The sequence below is a fragment of the Onychostoma macrolepis genome, chromosome 11, assembly GCF_012432095.1.
Source record: "Onychostoma macrolepis isolate SWU-2019 chromosome 11, ASM1243209v1, whole genome shotgun sequence".
NCBI lineage: Eukaryota > Metazoa > Chordata > Actinopteri > Cypriniformes > Cyprinidae > Onychostoma > Onychostoma macrolepis.
Window position 1 is genome coordinate 26,243,772 of NC_081165.1, and position 12,165 is coordinate 26,255,936.

General features: G+C 34.2%; 1 protein-coding gene across 7 annotated transcripts in view; it reads right to left on the minus strand.

Annotated features, from left to right (window-relative positions):
• slmapa (sarcolemma associated protein a) overlaps window positions 1-12,165 on the minus strand; it is a 69,134-nt gene that overhangs the window by 32,138 nt on the left and 24,831 nt on the right. For 6 of the 7 annotated variants that reach the window (XM_058790550.1, XM_058790548.1, XM_058790549.1 and 3 more), the window contains exons 2-3: window positions 11,029-11,176; window positions 9,647-9,719 (exon numbers count right to left, since the gene is read on the minus strand). In XM_058790550.1, coding sequence (XP_058646533.1) covers window positions 9,647-9,719; window positions 11,029-11,176 — 221 coding nt within the window. Of the gene's footprint in view, window positions 1-1,423; window positions 1,600-9,646; window positions 9,720-11,028; window positions 11,177-12,165 lie in introns of those variants that run through there. The other variant, XM_058790552.1, reaches the window with a different exon arrangement.

The following is a 12,165-nucleotide window of genomic DNA, read 5'->3' on the forward strand; positions in this document are numbered from 1 at the left end:
GTGAATTGGTGGGTTTTGTTAAATGTGAGCCAAAATCACCACAATTAAAAGAACCAAAGACTTAAACTACTTCAGTCTGTGTGCATTGAATTTATTTAATACATGTTTCACAATTTGAGTTGAATTACTGAAATGAATGAACTTTTCCACGACATTCTAATTTATTGAGATGCACCTGTATATATACACACACACACACACACACACACACACACACACACACACAGATATCAGCTGACTGATTAAAGCGGTCTCACTCCACATCAGCTCTCCAGCTGCCAAAGCTGCACTTAAACAGTTTATTGCACTTAAATGACACAAATAATCTGTGAGTTCAAAAGGTCAGCAGTGATTCTTGTGGACTTTGAGCTCTAGAAAGAAACCAGGCAGATACAGAATATGAAATGCTCTCTGTCACTGGGACTTTGTGAAATAAGTCTAACCGAATAGAGTCTGGAGAAATGGAGCAAACCACCTGATGAACCATAATCCCTGAGAAACTACAAAAACATGCATAATGATGCCCCTTAATCCAACAAAAGATTCTGACCAAACATGAAAAAGACTTTCCAAAAAAATCAATCCATAAACTTTGCAAAATAAACATTTGAACATAATATTGCAGACTTTACACAACATTTTGCCCAATAAAATGCTTTTTGACATAATTTCCATGAGTTTCTCATTTTTTAACTTCCATAGTATTGCCAGATTTTCCATGACTATGGATTATGGTGAGAAGGATGAGCCCCTTTTGAAAGGACAAACCCTTTAAAAATGTGTCCTGCATAAACTTCTTGTTGGAACAGGAAATACATCAACAGAGGAAAGGAAAATGCATTCATGGAGCTAAAATAAAACAAAATTAAATTAAATTAAAATGAACTAAAATAATAATAAATTAAAATAAAAAAAAATTATTTAAAAAAATTGCCAAATTAAAAGTAACAATAAAATAAAAACAAATGAAATAAAGTCAAACAAAATAGAATTATAAAATAAAAGTAATAAAACAAAAAAATAGAACAAAATAACAGTCAAATTCAATTATAAAATAAGATTAAAATAAAACAAGAGAGAGAAATAAAAACAAGAAAAACTTATTAAATCATTAATATAAATCATAAAAAAAGTTTTAAAAATCTGCATGCCATTACTGTTCTGGCCTTGGTCAAACAAACACAAATTATTGATTTTAAGTTATTGTTAAATAACGAGCCTCAAACCTATATTAAATGACTGTTATCCAGATGAGTGAATTGTAAGACACGTAGAGAGAAATGATGAGTAAAGATAGTTCAGGCCTCACCCATATAAAAACTTCCTGCTGGATACAATTCACATTTCAAGCATTTTTTCCCACTTTTACTGCGTCATTACTTTAAAAGCCTGCCGATCCCTCTTTTTGGAAAAGTCTTGTTACCTGAAGCGTAGGAAAAGCAGACTTTATAGTGCGACATCCATCAGCAGGTCTTCATTTCAATGTCTGTGGTCTTGAGATTTTTCTTTCAGGCGCTTAGCAGAAGCACATGCGGTCATGCTCTCTTTAGCAGCTCGATAACATGGCTGGATCCTCGTCACTTATGTTTAATCAAAACAGTGCAGTTCTCTCCGCTCCACACAGTCTGACACCATCCACGCCTCTAACAGCGGTCAAAGTTCAAGAGCTCGTCATGTGATCGTTCCAGACTCTTCTGAAATAAAACACTCCAAAGTCCCTCTGAGCTCCAAACCCATCTGAAGAGCTTTCAAAATTTCATACGCAGTGAAACTCAGGCGGGACAATAGTAGCAGAACCTGATCCTCTGGCCGTCTGCCCCCATGGCATCGGCTCAGTAACTCGTGCAAAGAAACAAAGCCGACGGGTTGGAGAGCATTCCAGCAGACATGGGGGAAGTTAGCGCTCAAGGGATGTTCATAATGGTGACCCACAAAAATTGTTTGTAAATGTGGCATATCACATGGAACACAGACAGAGGTTATGTTTGGAATAGTATACTACCATACTAATATTTGTTTAGTATATTTACTATACATACTGTGCATAATATGCAAATTTGTAAGAAATAAGCTCAAGATATTTTTACTCGGCATGGATTAATCTAACCACCTATAATGCACATCACACAGCAGAAATAAATGTGATGACAGTCAGCTAGTGCATATGTGACTAATAAGTCTGCATGTTCTGCATGTCTAGTGCAAACACAAGTAATGCTTATGGTGTTTCAGAATCTGCATCGCAATAAGACATGAACACAAAAACTTCAGGGCTGCTCCGAAAGTCACTTCAGTAGCTTTAAACCGTTTAATTTGAGAAAAGCTACAGTCAAATACATACAGAAACTCAAAGATCTTCACAATAATCCATAAAAAAAAAAATTATATATATATATATACACACACATATATATATACACATATATATATACACACACACACACACACACACATTTATACAGTTCTTCAGCATCTTTGACAAACTAATTTTTGGTTTTGTTGTAAATTAATGATTTAAATTTTTAAAGTGTAATCAAATGAAAATATAATAATCAATCTTTTAAAATTGTTTAGGCTTGATTATTTTCACAAGACAGCAATTTTTATGATAAATCTGAAATAAAACAAAATCCAGAAAAAAACAAAAACAATGGAAAACACAATTTAAGGAAAAATAAAATAGATTTCACGGGTCGCTAAATTAATAAAGTGTGGAGTTTATTTGTGAACAAACAAGTTCCGTTTACATTCATTCTCTAGGTCTAAGAAACAGGTGGAAGGCATTCATTATAAATATCGGACGGACGGATGGATGTATATAGCCGACTTAAAAATAACTAGGCATAATCCTATTTCTATTTCTTTAATTTGAAGTTCAGAACATTCAGCATAGAGCACTGAGGGGCTTCAGGCTCAGTGTCTTGTGAGTGTGTGTTTATGTAAGACAGAGATGAGTCACAGTAACTCTCCTGCTCCAAGCCTGCAGCCACACACACACACACACCATTGTTTGAGGTGGTTGTTCCAATATGGCAGTCATGGGCTCACTGATAATTCATGAAAACTTGCAGATATCAACAAAGGCCAAAGCAAACACTCTGAAATGGATCGAGAAGCATTTTAAAACAACTGATTAAACCAATTAATGTGACATTTTTCAATTATTGGCACTGGCAGAGCAAACAAAACTATCAACCACAGTTCGTTTATCCATTCCTAAAAAAAAAAACTAACAAGTGACTCATCCAGATCCATAGCACCACATATTCAGTCATTAATAAATCAAATCAGTCACATAATAAAATACACAGCCTCAACTGGACTGCACTTTCGTGAAAGTCAGAACATATCTAATGTCTAACACATGGCTAAGAAGAGCAGTTCAGTTATGAAAAAGTGCTAAGGTTCACCACTGGCTCATCAAAGATTTAGCATAATAAATCAGCTTCCACATCAAGATCACAGTTAAAGAAGACATTACAGAATAGCATTTGCAGAAATTAAACAACCCACAATGGAACCAATAAAGTGTGATTGGCACACTGGAAATCCATTACATTTCCTATGAGTAAAGTGGAAACAATGTCCCAGTTCTGTTTGTGGTGCTATGCTGCAATCTGTGATCAATTACAGTGGGAAAGAAATCAAGTTCACCCAGTGGAGGAAACGGGACATCTCCATCCAGTGCTTGACTTTCTCGCCCTCCAGATGGAAACTAAAAACAATCAGCAGCGGCCCAGCCCTCAATGACGATCGCATCTCTCTCGTTTCCCGTCCTTCAATAAATCTATCCATTCCTACTCACAGAGCAACAACGCAGATCTATCTAAAAGAGGCTAAACAGACAGCATCAAGTGGAAAGACTGAAGGCATTTTGCTGAGAAACTCTAAAAGGAGGGGAGATTTCTTAAGCAGATGTCTTTTGTCGACTAGCTGGAAAGAATTTCAGCAGGCTAGTGGGACGTAACGCTTTCAGAGGAACAATTTCTCAAGGCTGCCTTTTTGACCTCAAATGGCAAGTAAAAGCCCTGACCGCAAACACGTACAGCAATCCCTCGAATGCATCTTCTAATAAACAGAAGAGCGCGCAGACACATGCTGCTAACCCCAAACACGCATCTCCACTGGCCTGGCTGGGCTCCAGAGGCAAGAGCTCAACAACTAGACGCGTGTGGCTTCTATAAATACATCCACAAGCTGGATGTGAACATGCGACTGGGTCGAGAGCTCGGCCAAGGAGCTCCAACGCCGTCACGGGACACAACTGATGTTTGCTGAACAGGCCAAGCGGATGAGAAAATTGGGAGCGGAGTGAAGAGAGATCGGACAGTAGTAGGGATGCACCGATACCGATATCGGGCCCGATACTGAGCTCATGTACTCGTACTCGTTAAAATGCCCCGATACCAAGCGCCGATACCTCACAGCATGTGATAAGTGTCATATTCCGACAAAGAAACAGGACAACATGCAGCAGAATGGAGTTATTAGAGATTAAGGACGTCTACGAAGCAGATGTATGCAATGAATAATGTTAAACATTCAGTATTAATGCCTTTATAGCTGATGTGCGCGAACTGAAAAGCAAAGCGCTGAGTGGATTGAGTGCGCGCCGGCGCAGATGCGCGAGCTTGTCGAGTGAATATACTTCTCACAGACATCACTGGAATGTTTGTAGTTCGGCCGGATATGTCAAAAACAAGTAAGCAAAACAATGCACAAGTTACTTAATGGTAGGGAGGGAGGGAGGGAGGGAGAGAGAGCGCGCGCACACTTCTGTGATCTTTGTTGATGTTCGCTCACATAGCATGCATCACTTGGATTAAAACTGAATCGTAAATATAAGACAATTTATAGGGGCATTCACTATAAAATAAATAATTTATTTTCAACCTTAAGCAAACACGACTTTCTGGCGAAAGTGAAACTAGCAGCCTGTGTGAAATGCGCTAGGCTGTACTGTCCCTCTCATTCTGCACCAGTACAAATACGTGCGCGCGTTGTGCATGTTTTGCTTGCTTCATGAGTGTTTCTGCATTAGAAAGAAAAGCAAAGAAAAACGCGACTTCTATTTCTGAAAATATCACAGTTAGGAGATTTATAACGAGTGGTTCCCTGCATTATTACAGCAAAACACGTGATTTTAGCAGCTCTAATGCAACTGAATTAAAGATGATGTACCATAGAGCAAAAAAAAAAAAAATGAACAGTGAGAGTAACAAAAACTTGTAAAATACATTTTAATGTGCATAATTAAGTGTGAAAATAACCAAAGGATATACAGTCAAACCAAAAATTATTCAGAGACTAAATATAATTTTTGATATTTTTTACTAGTGGGTGCAGGACACTATAGTTCATTTATGTAAGTGAGGATAGCAAAATAAAGTAAACTGTGACATATTATATCCAAAAATTCTTCATACAGTGGACTACCAATAAAACTGATACAAATTTGGGACCAAAAATTATTCAGACCGAGTCTGGAAAAAAAACTGAAGTTCAGGTTTGCATGAACCTGGTTGACAGCATGCCCAGGAGACTACAGGCTGTCATTAAGGCTAAGGGTTGCCTGACAAAGTATTGATAGTTGTGTAAATATGTAGCTCAAATAGTAGAGCATGGCGCTAGCAACGCCAAGATCATGGGTTCGATTCCCAGGGAAAGCAAGAGCTGATAAAATGTAAAAAAAAACTGTAACTTGAATGCAATGTAAGTCGCTTTGGATAAAAGCGTCTGCTAAATGCATAAATGTAAATATTGTCATACTAACAGCTGTCTGAATAATTTTGGTTGATTGTAATTCATCACATACCTTTCTATCAAATTTATCTGATATTATCGAGCTGAATTTGTTCTGACACAGTTTAACTCTTGAGTTCTTGTCATATTTTACTACCATAAACTATAGCGAATAAACTGTGATAATGTGAGAAATGTTGAAGGTGTCTGAATAAATTTTGGTTTGACTATCTATTTGATAAATTAAGTTAACCAACTAACCTTATACATACTCTGTTGGTTTCTGTACCCAATATTTAAAAAATGTACAAATGCAATGAAAATATCGGTATCGGTACTCGGTATCGACAAGTACAAAAAATAAAAGTATCGGTATCGGGCGAGTACTGGAAAAAGTGGTATCGGTGCATCCCTAGACAGTAGGCTTGTGCTACTGCAAATAATTCATATAAAACAAGTAAATAATTTCTACAGGACTAGCAACATCAACTTGTGACAAAAATGAATTCATCTGAATAAATAATGTGGGCTAGGAAAAAATATATATTAAATATTTCCATATACATACTTCCCTTTTTACATATTAATTTTTCTACATTATTTACATATACATGTGTGTGTGTGTGTGTGTGTGTGTGTGTGTAATTATTTAGAAATACTATTGATAATAGTTGGGTAAATGTATACTGGGATTGAAGTGATGTGGTTTGGTAAACTTTTTATTGCCAGTATAAAGGCTGATAATGGCTGAATAAAAACAAAAGAATAATGATAAAAGAATAATAAGGATTATGTCTCGTATCTGACGGAGGTGTGAAAGGTTCTGTTTCCTTAAACTAGTTTATCATGCATTTCTTTATTTCAACACATTTACAGGTAAATCCTAGTATTTTAAATTTGCAATTAATCGTTATTAAATCACAGCCCATGACTCTGATTAACGTGATAAATTTTTTTCATCGATTGACAGCACTAATATACATATGTATATGTATACACACACACACACACACGTGTTAAATTAATAATTTAAATAATAATTTATTTAAAAAAATGTGTTAACTTATTTAATTATTAATTAAAAAAAATAAAAAGTAACATTTTAAACGATAAGTGTATTATCCCCCAGTTTCTCAGACAAGGCTTAAGTCTAGTCCCAGACTAAAACGTAATTCTGATCCGTTTCAACTGAAAGAAACTTGCACAGTCTGATCTTTAAAAATATCAGTGCCTTTGTTTTGTCTCAAGATGCACACCAGTAATGTTTTTTCTAAGGCATGTGAATGAAAATTGCTTAAATGTCCTAATTGAACTATGGCCTAATCCTGGCTTAGTCTAAACCCTGTCTGTGAAACCAGGCCTATATGTATTAAATTATCCAAATAAATTAATTTATAATATTTTATACGTGTGAATCAATAATAAATACATTTTAAATTGTATACATTGTATAATATTCTATGTATATATTAAAGTATATCTATATATTACTATATATATATATTAATATTATTATATAAGTATATTAATATTTATAATACGAACAGTAAATACACACATCATACGAATATAATACATAAATATAAAATAACTAAAATATTGCAAAAATGAATAAGTGTGCTGTGTATTAAATTTTGTATTCAATCAAATTTCAATGTATGATTTAATACATAAAACAACAAAACATTGCAAAATTGAATATGTAAATTATATGCATTAAATTATGTATGTGTATACGTAAGTTCATTTATACATTTTATACATAATATTTTAATACATATTATAAATGTGCTTTTATTAATATACTATATAATAAAATATTATAATAAATATGAATACATTTCCAAAATAATAATACAGAGCCATTTAAATATTTTTCTGGGGAGACAGCTCACTAGCTGATCCGACTAACGGACTACTCAATTATTAAACAAGCAGTCAACAATCCCTGAGCCATCCCTAACAGAGAGGGGTTAGAGTAAAGAAATAAAGTTTAGTCATTAATGCGTCTAGCCACAGGGTGGATTTAGAGACCCTGTCCGCCAGCAGCTGAGACTCAAGGTGTGTGGTCCCTCATCCCTGCCAGTGTTTATGGAGCTCTCTGCCATTTCCTCGTGCTCGCATTAAGCGTCAGCTTTATTCAGCGAGCACTTCCGCGTTAAACAAGGAGAGCCGTAAAAATCTTTTAAAGCCCCAAAAACGGCACAGATGCCCACAGCACACACCTTGTTTCCACGTGAGTTTGTTTAACAGGTCCTGCCAGCAACGAAGGCCGCAGGGAAGCATTCGGCGCGAGAGCCATCTGCTTCACGGATGCCTTCCGTTAAACGATTTTTATAGCCGGTGATACATGCACAGTCAAACATAGCATTCATATGGTGGTAGGAAATCCCCTCCGTCAACAAGACCATCAATATCCCTCTTCATGAATATAATAAACACCAACCGTGCCGAGCATCAGATTACTAACTACACGACCGCTTGGCTCTGAACCCGGGATGGCAGTTCAATACCGGTACGCTATGGAGCCTTTTAACTAAATGAAGAGAATGCAGGTGAACTGTCAAGTTGGTGCACTTGGCTGGCATATACCTAGATGTCAATGTAATAAAAGCTGTCTGGATTTGGTGACACCCAGACTAATGCTGTAGAAATGGAGCAGATGGAGGCGGATGAGACCCGCGAGACCCCTACGGTGCCTGTGCTCATTTCTCGTCTCAGACAGTCTGCTGCTTGCGCAACATCACCAAAATCCAATCAAAAATCAATAACTGCCTGGGGCTCAGTGAATCACGCACAAAATGTAATTGAGGCCTTTGGGCCATGAAAAAATAAAAGCAATCATTAAAATCTGATGAACAATGTGGGAATCACTGCAATCACAGTTGAAAAGAATATTGTGCGTAAAAGCAGTGCACATTTAGATTTACTGATATAATATTGCAGTTTTTGTTAATATTTTGAATCAGACTTTATTTTTATATTTGATCTTAATTTTTTTTATTTATTGTCATTTTGTTGCATGTTTTTAATCTTTATATATATATATATATATATATATATATATATATATAGAGTTTACAAGTATATAAGTTTTTTAATCTATATAAATTTTTCTTTATTTTAGTTTTAGTAATTTAAGCACTTTAAGGTAAACTAATTGAAAATTATTTTTGTAATTTGTTTTTTTACATTTTATTTTAAGCTATAATACTGGGTTAAATACCATTTGAGTATCACTCGACAACCACAGAAAATAATGACTCAATTTTTTAGTTTATAAAAGCTGAACTAAGTAAAACAACATTACAGACCTTTATGTGCATTTACACATTTTTGTTCATTTTTACAAACTAGGTGACTGTTTTCTGTAAATTATTTTTCTTAAATTATTTTCTTTGATTCCATCTGGAATATTCTGCAAAATCAAAAGGATTTGTCTACATGGCAAAAAAAAAGCACAGTGCATTATTGTGACATGTGGCGAGATAACACGTGTAAATACGCAATGTCCATTTGCTAAATAACCAAGAAACTAATCACAAATAAAGGAAATGATACAACCACGGAACAAAAAACAGCATTAAAGCCAAGATCTGATCCTCCACTAATTCCCGTCATACAACATTTGGCCACTAACAGTCAAAATAACAGCCCACATGTCATTTCCTCTGAACAAGCACAGGCAAATGTTGTTTTGGTCAAGTGAATCAGTGGAATCAGCAGCTGTAAGCCTCAGCTCTCAGAGATTTTATCACATTATGTGCATGTTTTTATAAGTGATGAAGCTTGTAAGCATGAGTTACCTTATATAATATCTCACCAGGTTGAGCAAAGAATTGATAGAAGCTTTTTCCGAGATTAAACTGTGAAAAACATTAAACAATCTTTAAACAGGACTTACTCTGATCGGCGCCGAGCTTCCATGCCATCTGGTAAGAAAAGCTTGATGGTCGACACTATACAGCCATGAGTGACTAAAACAACAAGAGAAACATCAGTTAAGGATGTATGACAACAGTGGTTACACAAAATAGCATTATTTTCATAAGAAGAATTTACACAAAGCTTCTCCTAACCATAAACAGGTCATAAAAATGTACTAATATAAGGCTGTCTAAGATGCCTTGATCATCAAAAATATCCAGAGAATGATAAGTATTCTTGACGTTCTGATGAGACGCAGCCAACTTGTGCAACAACAACGCAGAATTAAACACACAACACCCAAACGTGACAGGAACCAAGTTTCCAAAGAAAACTGGAACCTAATTTCAATACCTCACCAGTTAAAATACAGGTTATGTTCATGTTCATGTGTACTTTTGCTTTGTTATGAACTAATGTTTGCCTTCATTCCTTCTAAAGGGTAAGTTACTTTGCATTTGTATCTGATTGTGAAAGCGTCCCATTGCATGTATTTGAGTTACAACACATCCAGAGCAGCAACCAGCCAGCGCTCTTGGGTTTCAAAAGCCCGTCTCTGCATTACAGCATCTTTAAAAAAAATGTAGTATGCAACGGCTGCATTTGTGTGAACGTGATTCTAGACCCATTACACAAAAAATGTAAAAATGCAATGGTGTCCTATCTTACAATAACAAAAAACCAGGGTCCCAAACTAACACTCATCCGCACCAAAAATATTAACAAATGGTTTAATTCGATCTGTAAGAATGACATTATGTAAGTGACATTTTATAAATATACATATATAAAACTAATTTTATATATGGCCCAGCCAGACCAGTGGAGATGCGTGTTTGGGGTTAGCGGCATGTGTCTGTGCGCTCTTCTGTTTATATTTTTATTTATAAACAATTATTATAATATATTTAAGATTTTATAAATGTATATATTCAATATTTATTAAACATAGTATTTAAAAATAAAAATAAAAATAATTATATTTATATTAGATATTCAATATATTATGTATTTATAATATTTATGAAGTAGTAAAAATACAATATTTAATATATATGTATAAAATATATTGTAGCACATATCATACATAACATTAAATATGAATATATATTGATTTAAAAAAAATAAAAAGTACAAAATTCTTTTGTTTTTTTTCAAAATCAATACATAGGTATATTTAATTACAACACAATCTAAATATTATATATTATATATAAAAATTATAAAAAGTAAAAATCATGCAGAGTTTTATACCCAGAAAGGAACATTTATATTTACACATCTACACCTGCATTACAGACAAACGCAAAGATGGATCATGTTTAATTATTGCGGCCAACACTGACAGGCTTTCCTCACCTTTCCGGGTGTTCTCAGTCACATCCACCCCAAACTGAATGATGTCACCGGAGAGCACCTCACAGGGAGGGCTCTCCTCCGACCCTCGGCTCAGACGCTGGCTGTTGATGAAGGTGCCATTGCTGCTTTTGGTGTCCTGGAGATAGAACTGGGAAGAGAGGAGAGACGGAAAGATCACAGATGTGTCGAATACAGCACTACAATGAAGAGTGCAAAACAAATGTCATAGCTGAAAGGCAGCAATGGTTAAAAAGAGGAAGTACTCAAGATATACTTGCAATGACCAAGAGGAGAAACAATCAGACTACATTTAATGCAGTTCATAGAGGTTAACAGTTTCATTGTTACAGTACAGGTTATAACACATTCTTAATGCAGTAGAGAAACATAAAACCTATAATTTGACTAAACTGGTAACTAGACACCTCAGTTTTGTTATTGTTTACTATCACTATTAAAAATAGTTTCAAACAGGCAGTAGTGAAACATAAAAAGCCTATAATTTAACCAGACTGGTAAAATTATTCACTTGTTTCAGTTTTGCTATTGTTTAAAAAAACTAAAAAAAAAATTATCAAAAAATTTTATTTAATTAAAATGAAGCCAATATAAAAATAAAATACAAATATTAGATGGAAAAACTCAAATGTTGCTTCAAACATTTTGCCTTCACTATACAGATATATATATATATATATATATATATATATATATATAAAATAAATAAATAAAGACAAATGCACAAAAGTGAAACTAAAATGAAAACTGAAAACAAAAATAAAAGATAATGCAAAATAGTACTATAAAATTATAACTGTTGCCTTTAACTGAAATAAGTTTAAGTACAGAAATTGCTGAAAAATATATTTTAATAAACAAAGAAAAAGAACAAAAGCACATAAAATTACTAACATTTTAATTAAAACAAAGACGGAAAATATAAAACAATTGCTCATTCAAAACATTACTAAAAGTACATAATATTAGAACTGTTGTCTTTAACTGAAATGTTCAAGTGCTAAAATTACTAAAACTTAAATTAATACTTTAAAGTAGTATTCAAAAACCTAATAATAATTACAAAAGTACCAAGTAAAATTACTAAAACTTGAATTAAAATAAAAACTACAATAAAAA